The sequence below is a fragment of the Aulonocara sp. 'chitande type north' Nkhata Bay genome, linkage group LG2, assembly GCF_057382095.1.
Source record: "Aulonocara sp. 'chitande type north' Nkhata Bay isolate Kocher_YH1m ecotype deep benthic linkage group LG2, A_spYH_male_GT1.1, whole genome shotgun sequence".
In the NCBI taxonomy this organism is placed as follows: Eukaryota; Metazoa; Chordata; class Actinopteri; order Cichliformes; family Cichlidae; genus Aulonocara; species Aulonocara sp. 'chitande type north' Nkhata Bay.
The window spans coordinates 17,397,501-17,416,317 of record NC_141345.1 but is presented as its reverse complement, the minus strand read 5'-3'; the positions used below and the strand labels follow the sequence as shown (position 1 = coordinate 17,416,317).

Here is an 18,817-nt window from a genome sequence, read left to right as displayed (position 1 = left end):
TGCTCCCAGCAATCCGCAGGCGGCATTCTTTCTAGCTCTCTAATATTGCAGCAACCGACTCTTCAGATCTCAATCGTCTTGCGTGTGACTAAATTCAGGACGGGTTAATTTCTCCAACCAATCAAAAATCGCCTTGGTGTCTTGAGGCCGACCACCAAGTTTACTGCTGTGTGTTTTCAAACACAGCTGTGATTCAGCTTCCCGCCAGTTCATGAATATGTTACTCACTTGCTGTTCTAAACACGATGTGCCTGACGTTGGCTTGGTTTTTAAAACAAAAAACAAAAAACCTTTGAACAGGAAGTGATGCATTGTGCAGTTTTATTTTTGAAGAAGGTGGAAGAGGATTTGTGTAGCTGACTGTGACGGGCAGAATAGGCAGACAGTCAAAGAGAACAGTGTGACACATAAGGGTTCAGCTCAAAACTATGTCAACACTACATGCTTGTTCAGTTCAAAAGACTGGCTCATCACCTACAGATATTGAACAAATGCATACTACCTGAACAGTGTATACTTAACCTGTTTGATCACCTGTCAATCAAACTGCTTGCACTGGCAGCTGACCTGTGAGTGAACCACACGGATGATGGCTTAGCAAAACCTACAAAAGTTTTTATAACCACAAAAGGAGTGGAAAGCCAGTTAACTGAACAGTGAGACTTCCTATTGATAAGAAAAATACAACTTGTATATCTGTAATCTCCTGTCTGTCCATGAAGCTGATCTATTGTGCTCCATTTATTTATTTATTTTTATCTATTGATTGGAGACTACTAGAATGACTTTGCATGATTCCCAGTTTCAAAAAAATCATCATTATTTCAGTTGGTGCAGCCCATCAGTTTAGCTGCTATCACAAGCCCGCTTTCTTATGATTGGCTGCCCCTCACAAAAAGGTTTAAACAGCACTCGCACCAACTGCAAAGCAAAGTTTAGGTTTAATTGCTCCTGTGAAGTCTGCTTTGTTGGAAACCTGAAAATATTTGCCCCTGACAGCCACCAGGACAAAAAGGGAGTACAACTGGTAACTGTCTAGTTACCTTGACATTTTGGCTGTTGGTGGCGTCAGAAGAGAATCTGCAGCCCATAGGAAAATCCCAGCTGATGGTTTTTCGTAACACAGGCCAGAGAGAATTTTTCACCAGAGCTAAATGTGTTTTAACTTGTGCTATCCTAGAGTTACCTGTATGGCCAACAGCTGTGCAAATTTATTTCAGTTTGCCTCGTTGTATAGACTTTTTCATATAGTCACGCCAAGCTAAAACTGCTTGGCGTGACCGCACCATTGGGAACATCTCTCTATTACATCACAAAGGGCTGAGAAACTGTCTGAAGCCTGAACCTTTGCCTTGAAGGGAATACTTCAATTTAATCTGACCTAATTGTTTCAAGCTTTGACCATGTCTAATAGACCATCATAGTCAAACATGGTCAAGAGAACCTTCTGAAGTTCAAATGGAACATCAGAACAGGGAAGAAAAAAGTGTCTTTGAGCATGCCATTATTGTTGGTGCCACATGGGCTGCTCTGAGTATTTCAGAAACTGCTGGGAAAATCCAGTGAGCAGCAGTTCTCTGGGTGAAAATGTCTTGTTGACATCAGAGGAGAATGGCCGGCAACTCAAATTACCACCAAGGTATACAGAAGAGCATCTCTGAACACACAACATGTCCAGCTTTGAAGCAGATGGGCTACAGCAGCAGAAGACCACAACTGGTGCTACTCCTGTCACCTAGGAACAAGGAACTGAGGTTATAATTCACACAGTCTCGCTAAAATTGGACAATAGATGTTGCCTGGTCTGATGAGTCACAATTTCTGCTGTAATATTTGGATGGCAAGTTCAGACGCCAACTACATGAAACTACATGAAATCACGGCTCCATCCTGCCTCGTATCAACGCTTCAGACTGGTGGGTCTAATGGTGTGGAGGAAACTTTCTTGACACACTTTTTGCCGTGAGGTGGTACAACGTACCTGAGTATAGTTCCCGACCATATTCATTCCTTTATGACCACAGTGTACCCATCTTCTGATGGCTCCTTCCAGTAGGACAGTGCATCATGTCACAAAACTCCAATCTGGTTTCACATGACAATGAGTTCACTGTGCTCAAATGGCCTCCACAGTCACCAGAACTCTTTCCAGTAGAGCACCTTTGGGATGTAACAGAACGGGAGCTTCTAGTTATAAACGTGCAGGCAATCAAGCTCCACTAACTTTGATGTCAATATGCCAGTATGGACCAAAATCTCTGAAAAGTGTATATTTATAAGAAAATAGAAAAAAACTGAATATATCCCCTTTGATAGAAAAAAGAAAGCTTTGTACACCTGAATGACATGAACTGTAATAGTGTCAGTAGTAGTTTTCCTCCTGCAAAGCATCAATAGCATTACACAATGATGATTTGCAGGTGGAATTTCCCCATAGAAGTTGCCTTGAAAGCATTAAGGGAATACATACATAATAATGCATTTGATTCTTGAATATCTTGCATTTTGATACACAAACTTAAGTGTAAGTGTGATTTCCAGACTGAGCTCACGTCACCATCCGCTGTGAATATTTAATTAGACCAATGTAAACTCCAAGCTGCATTGCGGCAACCGTTCGACAGTGGGGTTACCATTTGTTATAAAAACAAATATGATAGTTCCACTGGTCACGTTTGAACGCATAACTTACAGCCAGAAGGGACACGTTTACAGAGCCCGGAGGAGGAAGGAGTGTGTCATTTTTCCTCATGCAAAGGATTACAGAGTCAATGCATGACGGATTCTTAGGGGCAGCCTGTAATCTTGTCTGGATGGTATGTAGCATGTTGTGTTTTGTCTGAGAGCAGTGATGTCAGCAACAAAATAAAGTGGTCCCCAAACCCACTGCTATAGTGTTTCCTGTAACACTTTGATACAACTCATAGACAGGTGACTTCAGACTTGGCTGCCCACGCTGGCCCACTGAAGGTCACTGATGCTCACTGTTGAGTCTTATAAAAAAAAATCTCAGAAACTACTGTGGTTGGTTTCCCATTAAAGCTCAGCCTGACAATCAGCAAACGATCAAGTTATTTTAGTTTGTGAAGAAAAGTATTAATCCACCTTTAAAAAATACATATATCTTACGTTTTTATTTACAAATGCTGTAGGTCTGGTTAACTCACTTGAACACTTCTTTGTTGAAGTGACTATCCCAATGGGATGGGAGGAAGGAATCGGGAGAATCCCACTTTATAAAGCAAACCAGTAGGCTGTGATATTCCTCGTGAGGTTGTCGGGTGCTCGCTAGTGGCAGAGCACGCGCACTGCATTTCATTCGGAGTCCGCAGACTGAATGAAGAATCCGCAGCTTCGACACTGTCCTGTGAGAAAGTAGCGGTTCGTCTACGGGAATCGTCGTGGAATATTTAGTTCTGTTTTGATTCCTCAGGTTCAAAGGGTTAACATCGCGAGGGCTGGCGAAGTGTCGAACAAGTGACTATAAAGGACAACAATACACAACAAACCGCAGCCCTCCAGACTGAGTGGAGCCAGCAACTTGTGAGACGTTCCAGAGCCGCAGCACGACCACCGTAAGACGTCCAGCTTCAATCACTTAAACATCAAAAGCAGAAAAGAATAAATGGAAACGTTTCACTTTCATTTCTTATACGTTTTTAGCTGCCGGCGTATCATTTAACGTTATATTTTCGATATTCGGGTCGCAAATGTCAAGATGGAGAAAAGCTAGCTCACTTGGAACAATCTGACCTATACTCAAGAAAAGTGACCTGATTTTTATTTTTTTTTTAGAAAAGTAAGCGATTGTGGGTCATGCTTAGTGGTACATTAAAAGCTGTTTAAAACTAGTGTTAATGTTTAGTGTCTTCGCAGTAAGAAACTAAATCCTCACGGACATTAACGCCAAAGCGAGCACTAGTTTGTTGGGACAGCGGAGCGATATTTACTCCGCCTTCCCAGACTATTTCACTCCAGAATCTGGAGGACATGGCACGGAGAGACGGAACGAAGGGGCTCTGAAAACGAAAGAAATGTATACAAAAGTTGGGATTACGGGCTAAATGTTTGCAAGAAAGATCACTGGCATGATTCGTACGCATTGTTGAAAGGTATGTGGTTATTTAACGGTTGAAATAAGAGAGTAGACTTGAACTCCAGGGAGCTACATCAGCAGGACACAGAGGCTCGGCGCTCCGTTCCCCTCGGAGAGCTTGGCTAACAGCTAACATAGCTTAGCTTCAGTTGTGAGAAGTTCAAAAAGTTTCTGGAATGGAGGAAGAGGAGGAAGGCTGAAGTAAACGTTGTCAAACTACTAAGAGGCTGAATACGATGACTCCCCAAGTTATACTTGATGATAAAACGATTATGGTAGACTCTTATGTAGATGGTTGTTATGAGGTGTTTAATTAAAAACTTCACGCTAAACAAGATGTGTTCTGTGAAAGCAAGCTAAGCTAGTTAGCAAAATCTCGATGCTACTTACATCAAGTTGCTACATACCAGAGTTAGCTAATGCCAGTGGGATATTATATTATATTGTGACCGTGTGTATTTTCGTGGAGCACTTGGAGCAGTACTAAAAGCTATTTTTATTGCTGTTTCTGGGGTCTGTGTATAATTAGATGCGTCTTTCTGAATGCCTTTTCTCTCTTTCTCTGGTTGGGGGGGGGGTACTGAATCGTCCTTCCATATTGTCTGTTCCGTGTTACTTCATGTTTGACAAGCGTTAAAGACGGATTACACGCTGTTAAACAAAGTAGTGTTGTCAGGTTTTCCAGTTTTTTGGAAGTTTTTTTTTTTGTCTTTTTGTTTTGCTTGCTGTGTGCGTTTTATGTAGACATCGTTTAAACGGGATTAAAGGAATTTCTCAGGCGTGTAATCCAGAGCAGCCCAAACTGATGAATATCTATCAACGATTTGAGAAGCTTCTGGGGTGCACTTCCTATTATTAAAGTACATCTCATTGTTTCCCGCCATGCTTGGAGATGGTATTTTTTAAAATTTTGTATCCATGTACATATGTGTATATGCATTTTCTTAATGCATCTATGACCTATATATTTTCTGTGATTCATAAAGAGTTTTCCCTGGGTCATAGTGGGATTTTGACGATTTTACTACCGGTTTAAACACGACTGATCCACAAGTCTTAACCTTTGGTTGTTATATTAGGCTATTTAAAAAAGGTATTTTATGCTTGGGGAAATGAAACTCGACTTGGGAACAACTAGTTAAGAAATCCCAGTGGTGTGGTGTTGTAGTGTTTTGTTTTGTGTTTTTGCCCTTTAATAGTTTTTATATATCTGGCAAGCAATCCCTGTCATACTAAATTGGTTCCACAAAGAGTAAACTCATGGTCATTTTTGTAAGAATGTAAGCCACCTTTACTGAGGGTTAACAAATAAGTACTTGTCAAAATGCGATGTTGTAAAATACATAGCACCCTAACTGATAGTGGGTAGTATTTTTAGGGTGTTTAAAAAAAAGGGGGGGGGGGGGGGGATCTTGGCGTAGATGTATTTGTTGCTATTCTTCTCACGCACGCACATGGAACTAGTTGTAATAAAAATGGAAACCGATGGTGTTGTTATTAACATGCCAGTACTGTAAACTACAGATAAATCTGTGATAGGCCAATATCAGCCCACTAATATCTGTCTGGATCTGGTTAAACATACTTTAGTCGAGACTGATTTGACACAGAGAATAAGCTATCGTCGTGAACTGTTTGTCTTTTGAAAAGCTCAGCTTTATCTGAAGGATTGGCATGAGAAATCTTATTTAATGTAGTCTTTGTAGCTACAGTGTGTTTATCCACAAGTTTGGATGTGTAAATTGATTACTTGTCTTTACCAACTGAACCATGAACTTGTGTGTCACTTGGAATCTGAAAAAGGCCTATCCACATGTAGGAAGAACTGCTTTAATGTGGCCTGGTGACTTCCAGAAAAGCTCCCAACATTTACATGTTGATATGGGGTTTTTTTTTGGTGTGTGTGTGTCCTGCTTTAGGATGTTTCTCTCTGCTTTCATGTGTGTGGAGAACAATGAGTAATGGGAGTGAGTGCAGTGCTGTTGGACAGCTGTTAGCTGGAAGGGAGGGATTGGGCAGAGATGGGATGAGGGAGGAAGCAGCTCTTTGTGGTTACATCCTTTTTGACTAAGGCCAGTTTCACAGCCCAAACAGCTGCTGCTGCAGGCTGCATGTGTTGACCCTCTGTCTGCTCTGTCTGTATGAAGGGGATTGAAGTGTTATATGTCATAATTGCCCGAACTCCCCAACATCTCTAGAGCAGTCTGAGACAAAGGTATCTTGGTGCAGTGCATCAGTAGTGAGGGGTAATCAGCAACTCTTAGTTTTACTTTTTTCTTTTTTCTTTTTTTTTCCTTTCCCAGTGCAAATACTGAAGAGAGAGGTCAGTATTTTGTCTCAACTGTCATGTTATTTATTTGAAAAGTAGTTCAAAAATTGGCTGAGACTTCACTAGGCAAAAAACAGATTTTCTTTTATTTATTTTTTTAAAGTAGATTCTCCACATGCTGCCTTAAGAGTTTTTCCCTTATGTGGCATAACTTGTACCAGTCAGTTCAGCAATCATTGTTAGTCCGACTGTAGCATCTATTCTTCTCTTTCCTCTGCCAGTGTGATCACAGCTGTGTGTCTGCCTCTAAGCATGAGTCCACCAAAAGCAGAATGTCCTGAAACTTGAAGAGGTGGCACTTTAAAAAGAGCTCATTAAATTTTGGTCCCGATCCAAACTGCTTTCCTTATTTTGTTTAAATGGGGAGTTGGCCTTGAGCACTCTGTAGCTGCCTTTCTGCAGAATTGCTTGTTGTGTGACAAATGATCATGTTAGATGCATTTTAGGCCATATGGCTGTTAAGTGTTTTCCATGTGCATGATTGATCTCGAGTTTGAGATGGAACGCGTTTCACTTAACTGAGTCATCTAAGTAGTGATGGTGGCGTTTCTGTGGAAATGTGTCAGATCAAAAATAGCACAAAGGGTTTTCTTGAATTCCCAAACCCCCACCCCATGGATCGAGAATAGTGCTTCTCTAAGTGGGTTGCCATAAAGACTGTTTCATGTCATTAAACAAAAAACTGTAACAGTTGCTATAAAAATGTTTAGAAAGGCTTGCTTGTTCATCTAGATAACAGTAATTTCAAACTTTACATGTGTTCTTGATCTTTCTCTGATCTTTTGTGTTTTGCAGAAGGCTGACAGAGGAAACCCTGACTGTGGGCGATTTGAATGAAGTTAGCCAAAAGAGCATTGGTAGTTCTCAAGAAATGAGCACTTCCTTATAAGACGTGTGTCAGACTTGCACCAGTGAGGCCTGCTGCAGTGTATCAGTTCAACATAAGTCCTGATTTGAGCTCCTACAGACTACACCCCCCCTCTCCATCAGTGGTAGTGACCCAACTCCGGACAGCTTGCTGGAGGGCCCTTCCTGAGCAGCAGCAGCTGCGTCCTGCTTGCTCACTCCTGGCCCTCCCCTGCTTCCTGTCCTTGGTCAGACAAGGCTAAAATCTCCTCTCCCCTCACCCCACCCCTCATCGGTGTTGGCTTTTCATACTTGCACACTTATATTACCCTCTCAAGCAACTTCTTTTGTTGATCACACGCTCACAGACTGTGTTGGGTTAATAACGTTCTTTGGAGATTACCTGCTGACTGATTTTTGGCCCCCTTGCATAGGCCCAGTGTCATCGCGAAGGAAAGTTCCTCTCTTTTACCTGCACTACAACTTGCAGAATGACTTCCATGTCTAGTTTGTTCTCCTTCACAAGTCCGACAGTCAGGCGCCTGCTCGGCTGGAAACAGGGAGACGAGGAAGAGAAATGGGCAGAAAAGGCAGTTGATGCACTTGTGAAAAAGTTGAAGAAGAAGAAGGGTGCCATGGAAGACCTGGAGAAAGCGCTGAGCTGCCCTGGACAGCCCAGCAAGTGTGTTACCATTCCAAGATCACTGGACGGCCGGCTGCAGGTTTCCCACAGGAAGGGTCTTCCTCATGTTATCTACTGCAGAGTGTGGCGCTGGCCGGATCTACAGTCCCACCATGAGCTCAAGCCTCTGGACATTTGCGAGTATCCGTTTGGCTCCAAACAGAAGGAGGTGTGCATAAACCCATATCACTACAAGAGAGTGGAGAGCCCTGGTATGTAATTTTTCTCACCTTAAACAGGTTCTGTTTAATCAACCTTAGCTTTTATATTTAAACAGACATGTAATGTTAATGGTTGTTGTATATACGATTAAACCTGTGTTCTGTGAGGCATAGTCATCACATAATTGGTTTATTTGCAGTGTTTCTAACATTTCTAGCCTATTGTTTCGTTTTGCTTTTTGCCTTTTAACTTTCAAATACAAGATGGATTAAAGCAATTTAGAACTGTGCACATCTCTCAGTAAACTGTAGAGCTGGTAAACAAATCTACAAAGGTCAGGAGGCTGTCATCACACAGGCCTTTTCTGCCCGCCCCCTCCATTTCACAGAAAATCAATATCACTAGCTCTGGGAGTCTTATTAGATTATATGCCTCAGGCATTCCAGATTGGGTGTGGCATCAGAAAGCAGTGTACTAAACGCATAAACCACTCAGACTAAACTCCCAGCACTTTCACATCACTTAACCCCCCCTTCCCCCTTTTCTCCCACACCCCATCATATACACTTACACACCCATGGATGACCCTAAAGATACAGGCTTTCTGATACTACACTGGTTCAGGATTGCAAGGTCTGTATTGACCGGTTCAAAGATGCAGATCACTTGTCGGTGAGAAGACTATATTTCAGCCTTGGAGCCTGGACTCTTAAAGTCAGAGTAATATCTTGCAAAGGGAAACCTTCAATCCTTTTTAAGGGTAAAATTAGATGTGAAGAACATCTTGTTCTTATGTATCAAGAGCTAAAAATAACATTTCAAGACTCACTGTTGTTGTTCAGTCATCTCTATTTCAACATACAGGTTGGAATTCCTTCAGTTATTTTTGATAGTAGCATTATTAAAATCATATTAAAATACTGTAATAACGATCTCAGCATATACAGTGTTCTACACATTAGGTATTTTCAGCCTCTACAAGATTAATCTATGCTGCTTTCTGGTTTTAATTATTTTCATGTAAATTTTAATTGTTTTGGGCTTGCCCTACTCCTTAAAAACTTAGTTTTCATGAATTGTGAATTCCACATGGTGATACATCATGTGTGCAGTTTCTCACTTGTTTAATTCATTTTTCTTCTTCCATCCAGTGCTTCCTCCTGTCCTGGTACCACGGCACAGCGAGTTCAACCCACAGCACAGCTTGCTGGTACAGTTCCGTAACCTCACCCACAACGAGCCACACATGCCCCTGAATGCCACCTATCCAGAGTCCTTCCAACAGCCGCACAATGGGGGTGGCAGCAGTGGAGGAGGTGGAGGTGGCGGCAGCTCTTTTTCCATTTCTCCCAACTCTCCATATCCTCCTTCTCCAGCCAGCTCTGGTACTTATCCAAACTCTCCTGCCAGTTCGGGGCCCTCAAGTCCATTCCAACTCCCAGGTACACCAAATACACTCCTCCACCTAACCCTGGGAAAGTTGCCAAACCATTGTTTTTCTGAATTGTCACTGTCATGTAGCCAACAAATGTCTGACTTTTGATAAACACTGGTCTCTCAGGATTTCTGTTTTTCAAGTTGCATAATGCAAGGGGGGGGGGGGAGGAGTCTGTTTACAGTTGTATGGTGAAAAAACAAATGATGTAGCCAGGCGAATCCAGTTCCATCCACCAGCACTGATGCTCTTAGTCTAGACCAGTGGTTCTTAACCTGGGTTCGATCGAACCCTAGGGGTTCAGTGAGTCGGTCTCAGGGGTTCGGCAGACCCTCCACCGTGACATGCACCGCTCATTTTGTGCACCAATAAAAAACATATCTATGTCTTGAATTTGAAAAAAATCATATTTTATTTTTCACTAAAGAGGGGTTCAGTGAATGCGCATATGAAACTGGTGGGGTTCGGTACCTCCAACAAGGTTAAGAACCACTGGTCTAGACTCTGCTTCACTCCAGATCTGCTGACACATCCAGTGATTTAAGGCAGTCTGGCAAAAAGGGGTGGTTTTTGTTTTGTTTTTAAATTGTTTGTTTTTTGTTTTTAACAGCAATTTAGGATTTAAGTTATTTATCCTGCAAAGCTTTGGTTGGCTTTTTGAATGCTGACAAGCATCATGATCCACTGAAATGTCCTTGTTGCAGTTTTAAGTAGATGTTTTGTTTCCTGTATGCCTCACTAAGGGCTTGAAAAGCTCATGTTGCATCTGTCGGGAATGGGTTAGCATGTGGCTTAGCAAATGAGGGATGTGTGTAATCTGACACCATTTCCGGGGTACAGATCTTGTCATGATTGTTCTAAGGAGTGTCTAAGGGGATTTTGTGTGCGTAAGAGAGAGAGAGTACATTTGTCAGCAGCAGCAACTGGTCCCACTAACGTCTCTCTTAATGTCTCAGCTGACACCCCACCACCAGCCTACATGCCCCCTGATGAGCCGATCGGCCAGGAGCCCCAGTCCATGGAAACGAACAGCAGCCTGGTACCGCAGAGCATTGCCAGAGGTGGTGAGATGTGCTCACAGTTATACTGACAGTAGCAAAAATATACCAAACCTGTTGGTATATCTCAGCTTCATGTATAAGTTTCCTTTCCTCTTTAACTAGCTGTTAAATTATGAACAGAGTTTAATTTACAAAGGTCTTGTTTCTTCCTCATTTTTTTTTCTCTTCAAATCCAAGTAGTGCTGTCTCCGTTTTAGTTTATGGGACACTTTTTACACAATCTTCCATTAAACCTGGTTTATATCTTTCAGTTGTAGTGGTTAAGTTAACCCATTTGTCAAATGTGTGAAAGTTCTCGTGTTTGAGACCCAGATAAGTCTCTAGGAGGGTTATGTGAGGTTGGGCAGCTGCGGTACGACTCTACTAAATCAAACGTTTTGTCCAATGTGCTGTCATGACCCCCTATTTATAAGCTATTATGCTTAAACCTAAACATAACAGTTTCAAGTCCTTTGACTCATTTAACAGAACACTCTTATTGGATAAGTGCGAAGCAGCTCTCTGTTACATTCATGGTTATATTTAGGAAAAGATGTTTTAATATCACTTGGACTATTGACTCTGTCAGTGTTTTGCTGTGCCCACATTTAAAAGGTGTTTTGACAACCTTTTTAAGCTGATATGCAGGGCTTTGACATTTTTCAGGCCCTTGCCAAAAACAGTTCACACATTACTGAGATTTACCTGGTGCTTGTAAATCTCTGTATAACAACATTTTACTGAAGCACAAGTATCGCTACACTTCATGTCTACCAGCAGTATTTGGTTTATGAGAGCTGAAGTCGGGAGTGAGTCTATGTAGGTTGACTAAATTAGAGCCTCTATGGAGCATCACATCATTGTACTACAGAAATAAGAAAGATGTGACAGCTTTGGATTTATTTAAACTTGCATGATCTCTGACCAGACTGTTGGTGTAGACCATATGTTAGGACTGGTCTTTTAGAGCTAGTTGAGGTAACCTCATTGAATGTAGTTTTACATGAGTTGGGTTAACAGAGCTTTGCTCCTGGTTACTTTTCCTCTTTAACCGTAATAATTAATAAATCTCGTAGTTTATTTAACCACGCAGTCGTGTACTGTCTGGATTGTCTGAATTCATTTCAAATCCATGTTCAACATCTGTTGATCTTACCTATTGTTTGCAGATGTGCAGCCAGTGGAGTATGAGGAGCCCAGTCACTGGTGCTCTATTGTCTACTATGAACTTAACAATCGTGTCGGAGAGGCTTACCACGCTTCATCCACCAGTGTGCTCGTGGATGGCTTCACTGACCCCTCAAACAACAAAAACCGCTTCTGCCTCGGACTGCTGTCCAACGTCAACCGCAACTCCACAATCGAGAACACCCGCAGACACATTGGCAAAGGTATGACTAATAACCCCAGTAAGAGTAGGAAATAAGGAAATGATGGTGATTAAATGTTCTTACACTTTTGTTTGTCGTCCAGGAGTGCACCTGTACTATGTGGGAGGGGAGGTGTATGCAGAGTGCCTCAGCGACACCAGCATTTTTGTTCAGAGTCGTAACTGTAATTACCACCACGGCTTCCACCCTACCACTGTGTGCAAGATCCCCAGTGGATGTAGCCTGAAGATTTTCAACAACCAAGAGTTTGCTCAACTTCTGGCTCAGTCGGTTAACCATGGCTTTGAGGCCGTCTATGAGCTTACCAAGATGTGTACAATTAGGATGAGCTTTGTCAAGGTAAGGGTTTCATGCTGTACACAAGTCGAATGAAGACGTTCTCGGTAATTTCTTGATTCCTCACTAATTGTGAGTCAGACCACAAGCACTTCAAAACCTGACTTTGTTTTTGCTATAAGAAAGTCAGAAAAACAACCTACCAAAGTACTCCAAGAAGTACACCTATTTGGTAGTTTCTGTTACAGTAGATTTCTCTAGTCTGCATTAAGTCATGATGAGACACACACACACACACACACACACACACACACACACACACACACACACACACACACACACACACACACACGGTGAAAACAATACCAGCCACACTTTTGCTTGATTTAATAAGTGCAAACATCATCAGTCACTGTCATTGTGTAATATGGTGTACCTTTAGTTTTTTTTTTTTTTGTGTTTTCCCTCCACAGGGCTGGGGAGCAGAGTATCATCGACAGGATGTCACCAGCACCCCCTGCTGGATCGAAGTGCACCTGCACGGGCCGCTTCAGTGGCTAGACAAAGTGCTAACACAAATGGGTTCTCCTCTCAACCCAATCTCTTCTGTGTCCTAATACTGGACTTGTGAGAGCCTGGGAGACCCGTTATGAAAATCACCCCCCTCGCCCCCAAAACCCCTCAATGATTTCTAATTTAAAACAGTCTTAATGGCTGAACTGTTTACACTTACTTTGGGAAGGGATTGGCTAATAATTCAACAGCACCTGCAGCCAGCATCCAGTTGTTGAAATGGCATCAATGTTGCAAGAAAATACCTGGAGAAAGATGAGAATATGCCCAAGTAGCAGTGACGACATGGACACACTACTGCTTGACAATGCTACAATACCTACAAGAACTGAGGGCTCCATTGTCAAGCTTGAATCTGTCAAATGTTAATTTTTTTTTGCATCAAGTTTTATTGTTTGACGAATAACTTTTTGTTTCTCCATATGTGTAGTTTTTAATGAAGCGGAACTGTTTCACTACTCTGCCTTGTGTCTGACAATTTGAAATTTTACAAAACACTTTTCTTACATTGTTGTCTCAATGTCAAATATTTACAATAAAGATATAGACATGACTATGTTTACCATTAGACTCAGATATAACATGCTTTCTTTTTATAGTCTCTACTGCTAGAATTGAACACTGAGCTACTGCCTTTTAAGAAAGTTATGTATGCCAACCTGATAGTTTTTGATATGGGAGATCAATCACTGAACAAGTTTAACATGCCATAAGCTAACAACATTGTGAATGTTACATCTATCGTAATAGAAGTAGTCATATATGATATAATCAGAAAGTGGACGCCATCATTATTGATTCTTGTTTGTACTCTCGTGTTCAAGTAAGAGTGGCTGTATTTTCCATACTCACTGTATTAACAATATTGTGCACTCATGAATTTTATGGAGGCATGTTGGATGGGTTTGGCGTGGGTACCAAGGCATTATGTTGATAAATAATTTGACCTCCTTTGCTCAATGAAATAAAGGGGTTGTCTGGTAACGGAATAATTTTAGTTTTGTACTTTTAAGTGTTTTTGTTTTTGACTTTTGGCTCAGTCGCATAGAGACGATAACCTCAGTGTGCAACAATCTCCTGCTTGTGTTGGACAAAGGCATTTCCTGTGAATTTTTATTTTATTTTCCTCTTGTTTTTCTTTTTGTTTTAAGTAAAAATATTGTTTCTATTTCTTTCTTTTTTTTCTAAAGTCAAGTTTTTATTTTTACTTCAGGTAACAAAAATGTCTTTAAGTTACCAGTTGATAACAGCGATAGCTTATTGTTCTGTGCTTACGTCTGGTCTTGGCAAATTGGCGACAATCAGTCAAAACATACGTGAGCAGATGGATTCACCGTACACAGTGGTTTGTTCTGATAATGAAAACTGATGACACACCATCCAGCTTTCTCCATGGAATCATTCTATCTATGGCTGATTGCTTTGAATAGCCTTTATTAGATGTAAAGGGTTGTGAAAATACACTGTCACCGTGGTAAACTCATAAAGGACAGTGAATTGTAATGACTGAAAGATTAAGTACACAAAGTCCACAGCTTATTTCTGTTTACAGTACGGCTTAGTGTCAATAAATCTGTTATACAAGAATAGCATTCTTTTTGCTTTCCATGAGGTTAAAGCACTTGTTGGCTGAAATGGAGAACTTAAAAAAATGTTGAAATGTTTGTTGATATTTCTGTATTTCATGCAGCATGTCTCAATAAGGACAGCATGCAGGATTCCTTCATATTCATGAGGTAGGTACACGCAGAACCTTTAGAAACAATTCAAGTTAAAGGAAATTTTTCAATAAATCTTTCAGGAAGCTTTATTCAAATCTATAATCAGCTCTGAATAACAACATAGCACAAATATTTTTCACCTATGTGTGTGTGTGTATACGTGTCTACCTGAGCTTATAAATAAACAAAAATCGGCACAATGAGTACAGGAGGTTACAGAATAGCAAGTTGCCCTTTTTACAGTTTTTCACCGCCAGACCTGAAGCGTTAACCAATGACGCATCAGCCAGTCAACTTCCTATTGGTCCACGTTTCTATTTACCGTAAATATCCTAAAAGGTGCGTCGCTTAACAATACAGTAGAGTGAAACAAACCGCACCTACAAACACTGTTACGCGATATAGGGGTCAAACACTAATATTAAGTCGTGACTAAATACTGTAAATTAAGCGTCCCTCTATCTGCTTTTTATAGCGATTACCGGACATAAGAACACAAGCATGTCGTGAGACACACAAATTGGTCTTGCGTCAAAATAATTTTACCAACCGGATGTGAGGTGGCTTCTAGTGAGCAAGCCAAAGATAAACACGTATACAGGCAGAAAGGGGTGAGGATAATAAATATTACAGGGAGGGTGTTGTGAAAGAGCTGAAATGGAGTAGTTGCTCATAATATACAGTTCAAGTAGGCAGGGATACATCCGACAAAGGTACTAAGGAGAAAGTCTACCACAGACATCGAGTAGGTGAGTCCCGCAGAGTAGTGACAGCTGCAACGGTAGCAGCTAGCAGGCTAACGCTAGCTAAAACTGGCTAACTAACACAGTTAACTGTTTGACAGTCTGTGGAGCAGATAACATTATTAACCCAGACAATCGTATCTTCGGGTATTTGGATAATGTGTAGCTTCTTTATATTTGTGGTTTTAGCATTTAATATTTCTTGAAAACCTAGCAGGTCAGTCGGCTTTCAGACTTCATTGGCCCATTAGCTTTAAAAACAGTAAGCTACTTAGCATCTGTATACGTGGTTTTGTTTGATTTTTCTGAAGAGGGAGTGTAGCTGTTGTTTAACTAGCTTTACTATAAGTTATTCCTGATAATTGTAGTGGTCAGCTTCAAAACTTCAAAAGGAAGCATCATTGATGTTTAAATATAAAACGTTTCTGTATTTTTTTTGGTTTAACAGCACAACTATATTTCACTATGAGTGCCAAAACCTTTTGACCATATACCCTCATAAAGTCTACCTAATACATTTTATTTTAAAAGTCGTTATCTAAGTAAAACGAACATGGCATAAAGACGCCCCTCCCCCCCAAGCATATCACATTTATTTGCGTTCTGCTTTAGTGTATTTGTCAACTTTCACAAGCATTAACCTGTTCTTCCATTCCTTCTCCATCTGTTTTCCCTCCACAGCATCCAAGGCCAAAATGGTGCGAGCAGCCTTAGTGACTGTCACCAGTCTGGCGTTGACTGGGGCCGTTGTGGCACATGCTTATTTACTCAAACACCAGTTTTACCCGACTGTAGTTTACCTCACCAAGAGCAGTCCCAGCATGGCGGTAAGATTGGAAATGAAGTCAAATGTTCCATGTTTTGTTTTGTTTTTTCTGTAAATTCTTTAAATTTTCATTTCTCTCCTGGTATCAGGTGTTGTACATCCAGGCATTTGTGCTTGTGTTTCTGCTGGGAAAGTTTATGAGGAAGGTCTTTTTTGGTCAGTTGAGAGCTGCAGAAATGGAGGTAGAGATATCTTTTACGTTCAGTTGATTCATCGTGACGTATTTAATTTAGAATTTATTGCACGGTCTTTATAATACTGCTGAGACTCTTTTGTTCATATGCATTTGAACATTCTTTCCTGGCTACCCCCAGCATCTCATCGAACGCTCGTGGTACGCTGTGACCGAGACGTGCCTGGCTTTCACTGTGTTCAGGGATGATTTCTCTCCTCGCTTCGTCGCCCTCTTTACCCTCCTCCTGTTCCTTAAGTGCTTTCACTGGCTGGCTGAGGATCGAGTGGACTTTGTGAGTGATGAATGAGAAAGCGCTTCCTTGTCTCACACAATGCACATAAAACACACTCCAGTGCATCTGTGTACAGGACATTGCTCAAAGGTAGAAAGGAAGTGTGGGACACCGGGTGGAACAGATGGTGTGTGGTTAAGGGTGTGGAGTATTGATGTCATTGTTATTGGAGATTTTATAACTGATGATTTTATTAGAAATTAAACATAAAGAGCCTTTAGCATGTTGTAAATTAGATGACTTGTAATTATATTAAAACTGCCATTTCAAAAAGACCTGTAAGTTGCAGAATGTAAAGCATACAGATTTATACGATACTCTGAATCTTATGTAGCATTTGAGTGTATTTAGCTTTGCATGTGCTAACGGGTCTTTTCAATCCTTTTTCTGTCAGATGGAGCGGAGTCCCAACATATCATGGGTTTTTCACATGAGGGTTTTATGTAAGTAGACATCAGCACAGTGGAATATCATTCATACCTCACTTCTGTGCCGGCTTTCTTTTTGTCTTTCATTTCTCCTTTTGGGCAACTCTGTCTCTTCCACCAATTGAAGTCATAAATCTTTAGCTAAGTGAAACTATATGCAAATGTTTGTACTTGCACTACAGGCCACCTGCACTGGTTTATTTGTAAGGCCAGAACATTACAGTGGATAACAGTAACAAGCCACAGCAGTTTCCTGAACACTGCAAGGGAAGCTGGTCTGTTACAAAAAACCTGCTGTGTTCGTTTCCACCTCTATGTATTTAGTCTCAGATTATATTAAAGTATAACATAAAGAAAATTGATCATATACTGACCTTCATGATGTTTTAGTGCTCAAACGAACTGTTTAGCTTCTTTCCCCTCATCCCTAATTCAGCTTTCTTATTGGCTGGTTAGAGTTGCTGTGTGTCACAGCCACAGTTAACCAGAGTTTTGTGCCTCAGATGACTGTAGGGATTTCTGCTCTCTGTGACATCATGCAGAGTCAAGAGCAGGGGAAAAACTGTCTAATTTAATTAATTAATTTTCATCAGCCTCTAGTATCTGAGCTTTTGCCTCAAAAAAAACTTTTATTTACTCTGACCACCTCTTTAAGCCATGCAGTCTGCCTTAGTCTTGGTGTTGTAATAGGATGCCTTGATATTAATAAGTGGATTTAACTGCAGGTGGCATCATTGCAAAGTGAAATTCTTTAGGAATAAGGGAATATGTATAAGCTAATGACTTATTTGTATTTACAAACTGTTGTAAGTGAACAGCGGACAGTTTGTGGCTCTGTCAGCGTGATAGGTTTCCTTAATCAAATCCAACACATTCAAATTTTGCAACATCATTTTTGTTTAGACTTCCAACCGTCTGCATGCAAACTTCGAGCTGAGAAACTGGTTAGAAAAATACTGATATGTGCTCCTTTACTTTCTGCAGCTCTCATGGGACTGCTGGGCGTCATGGACTTCCTGTTCGTCAACCATGCCTGTCACAGCATCATTACCCGAGGCGCTTCGGTCCAGCTTGTGTTTGGATTTGAGGTTTGTCGTGAGCTGAAGCTGAATTGAAACTGTTGTGCATGCAAACAATAAGCTAGCTTGACTGACACGTCTTTGGCTGTTTGAATCTCATATGTGTGTGTGTGTGTGTGTATATATATATATATATATATATATATATATATATATATATATATATATATATATATATATATATATATATACACACACATACATACAGCGGGGAAAATAAGTATTTGACACATCAGCATTTTTATCAGTAAGGGGATTTCCAAGTGGACCATTGACACAACATTTCCACCAGATGTTGCCATCAAGCCAAATATTGACGTCATACAAACAAATCAGAACATATAAGTATACAAGTTAAACCACAATAAATAAAGTGAAATGACACAGGGAATAAGTATTGAATACATGGAGATAACAAGGGGCAAAATGACATAGAAAGCCAGGAGATCACCTGAAATCTGTCAGTATTGATAGAGAAATCCTGTCCCCTATCAGTACCAATTGATATCAGCTGCTTTAGTCCTAATTGATGGCCTATAAAGGCTCCTCATTACCCAGAAGGCACACAGGAAAGACTTCATGATGGGTAAAAGCAAAGAACTCTCTCAAGATCTTCGTAATCTTATCGTTGAAAAGCATTTTGATGGGAATGGTTATAGGTGCATTTCCAGAATGCTGAATGTTCCTGTGAGCACTGTGGGGGCCATTATCCGGAAATGGAAA

At 40.8% G+C, this 18,817-nt stretch overlaps 2 protein-coding genes across 5 annotated transcripts in view; both read left to right on the top strand.

Annotated features, from left to right (window-relative positions):
• The first annotated feature begins 3,289 nt into the window (after positions 1-3,289).
• smad5 (SMAD family member 5) lies at positions 3,290-14,417 on the top strand. 3 transcript variants are annotated; one of them, XM_086306332.1, is made up of 7 exons: positions 3,290-3,575; positions 7,221-8,165; positions 9,267-9,557; positions 10,507-10,614; positions 11,760-11,981; positions 12,064-12,320; positions 12,731-14,417. In XM_086306332.1, exons 2-7 carry the CDS (start codon positions 7,763-7,765, stop codon positions 12,872-12,874), a joined length of 1,425 nt encoding a protein of 474 aa, XP_086162458.1. In that variant the 5' UTR covers positions 3,290-3,575; positions 7,221-7,762; the 3' UTR covers positions 12,875-14,417. The 3 variants fall into 3 exon arrangements, with proteins under 3 accessions (XP_086162458.1, XP_086162449.1, XP_086162468.1); XM_086306323.1 differs by lacking the exon at positions 3,290-3,575 and adding an exon at positions 3,768-4,112; XM_086306342.1 differs by lacking the exon at positions 3,290-3,575 and adding an exon at positions 3,769-4,112 and having other exon boundaries at positions 10,507-10,611.
• A 671-nt stretch (positions 14,418-15,088) lies between these two features.
• The window catches only part of syvn1 (synovial apoptosis inhibitor 1, synoviolin), a 14,952-nt gene continuing 11,223 nt past the window's right edge, over positions 15,089-18,817 (top strand). Inside the window, exons 1-6 of one of the 2 annotated variants that reach the window (XM_086306297.1) lie at positions 15,089-15,296; positions 15,976-16,121; positions 16,210-16,302; positions 16,435-16,587; positions 16,982-17,030; positions 18,000-18,103. In XM_086306297.1, coding sequence (XP_086162423.1) covers positions 15,990-16,121; positions 16,210-16,302; positions 16,435-16,587; positions 16,982-17,030; positions 18,000-18,103 — 531 coding nt within the window. In that variant the 5' untranslated portion in view covers positions 15,089-15,296; positions 15,976-15,989. Of the gene's footprint in view, positions 15,301-15,975; positions 16,122-16,209; positions 16,303-16,434; positions 16,588-16,981; positions 17,031-17,999; positions 18,104-18,817 lie in introns of both variants that reach the window. The other variant, XM_086306291.1, reaches the window with a different exon arrangement.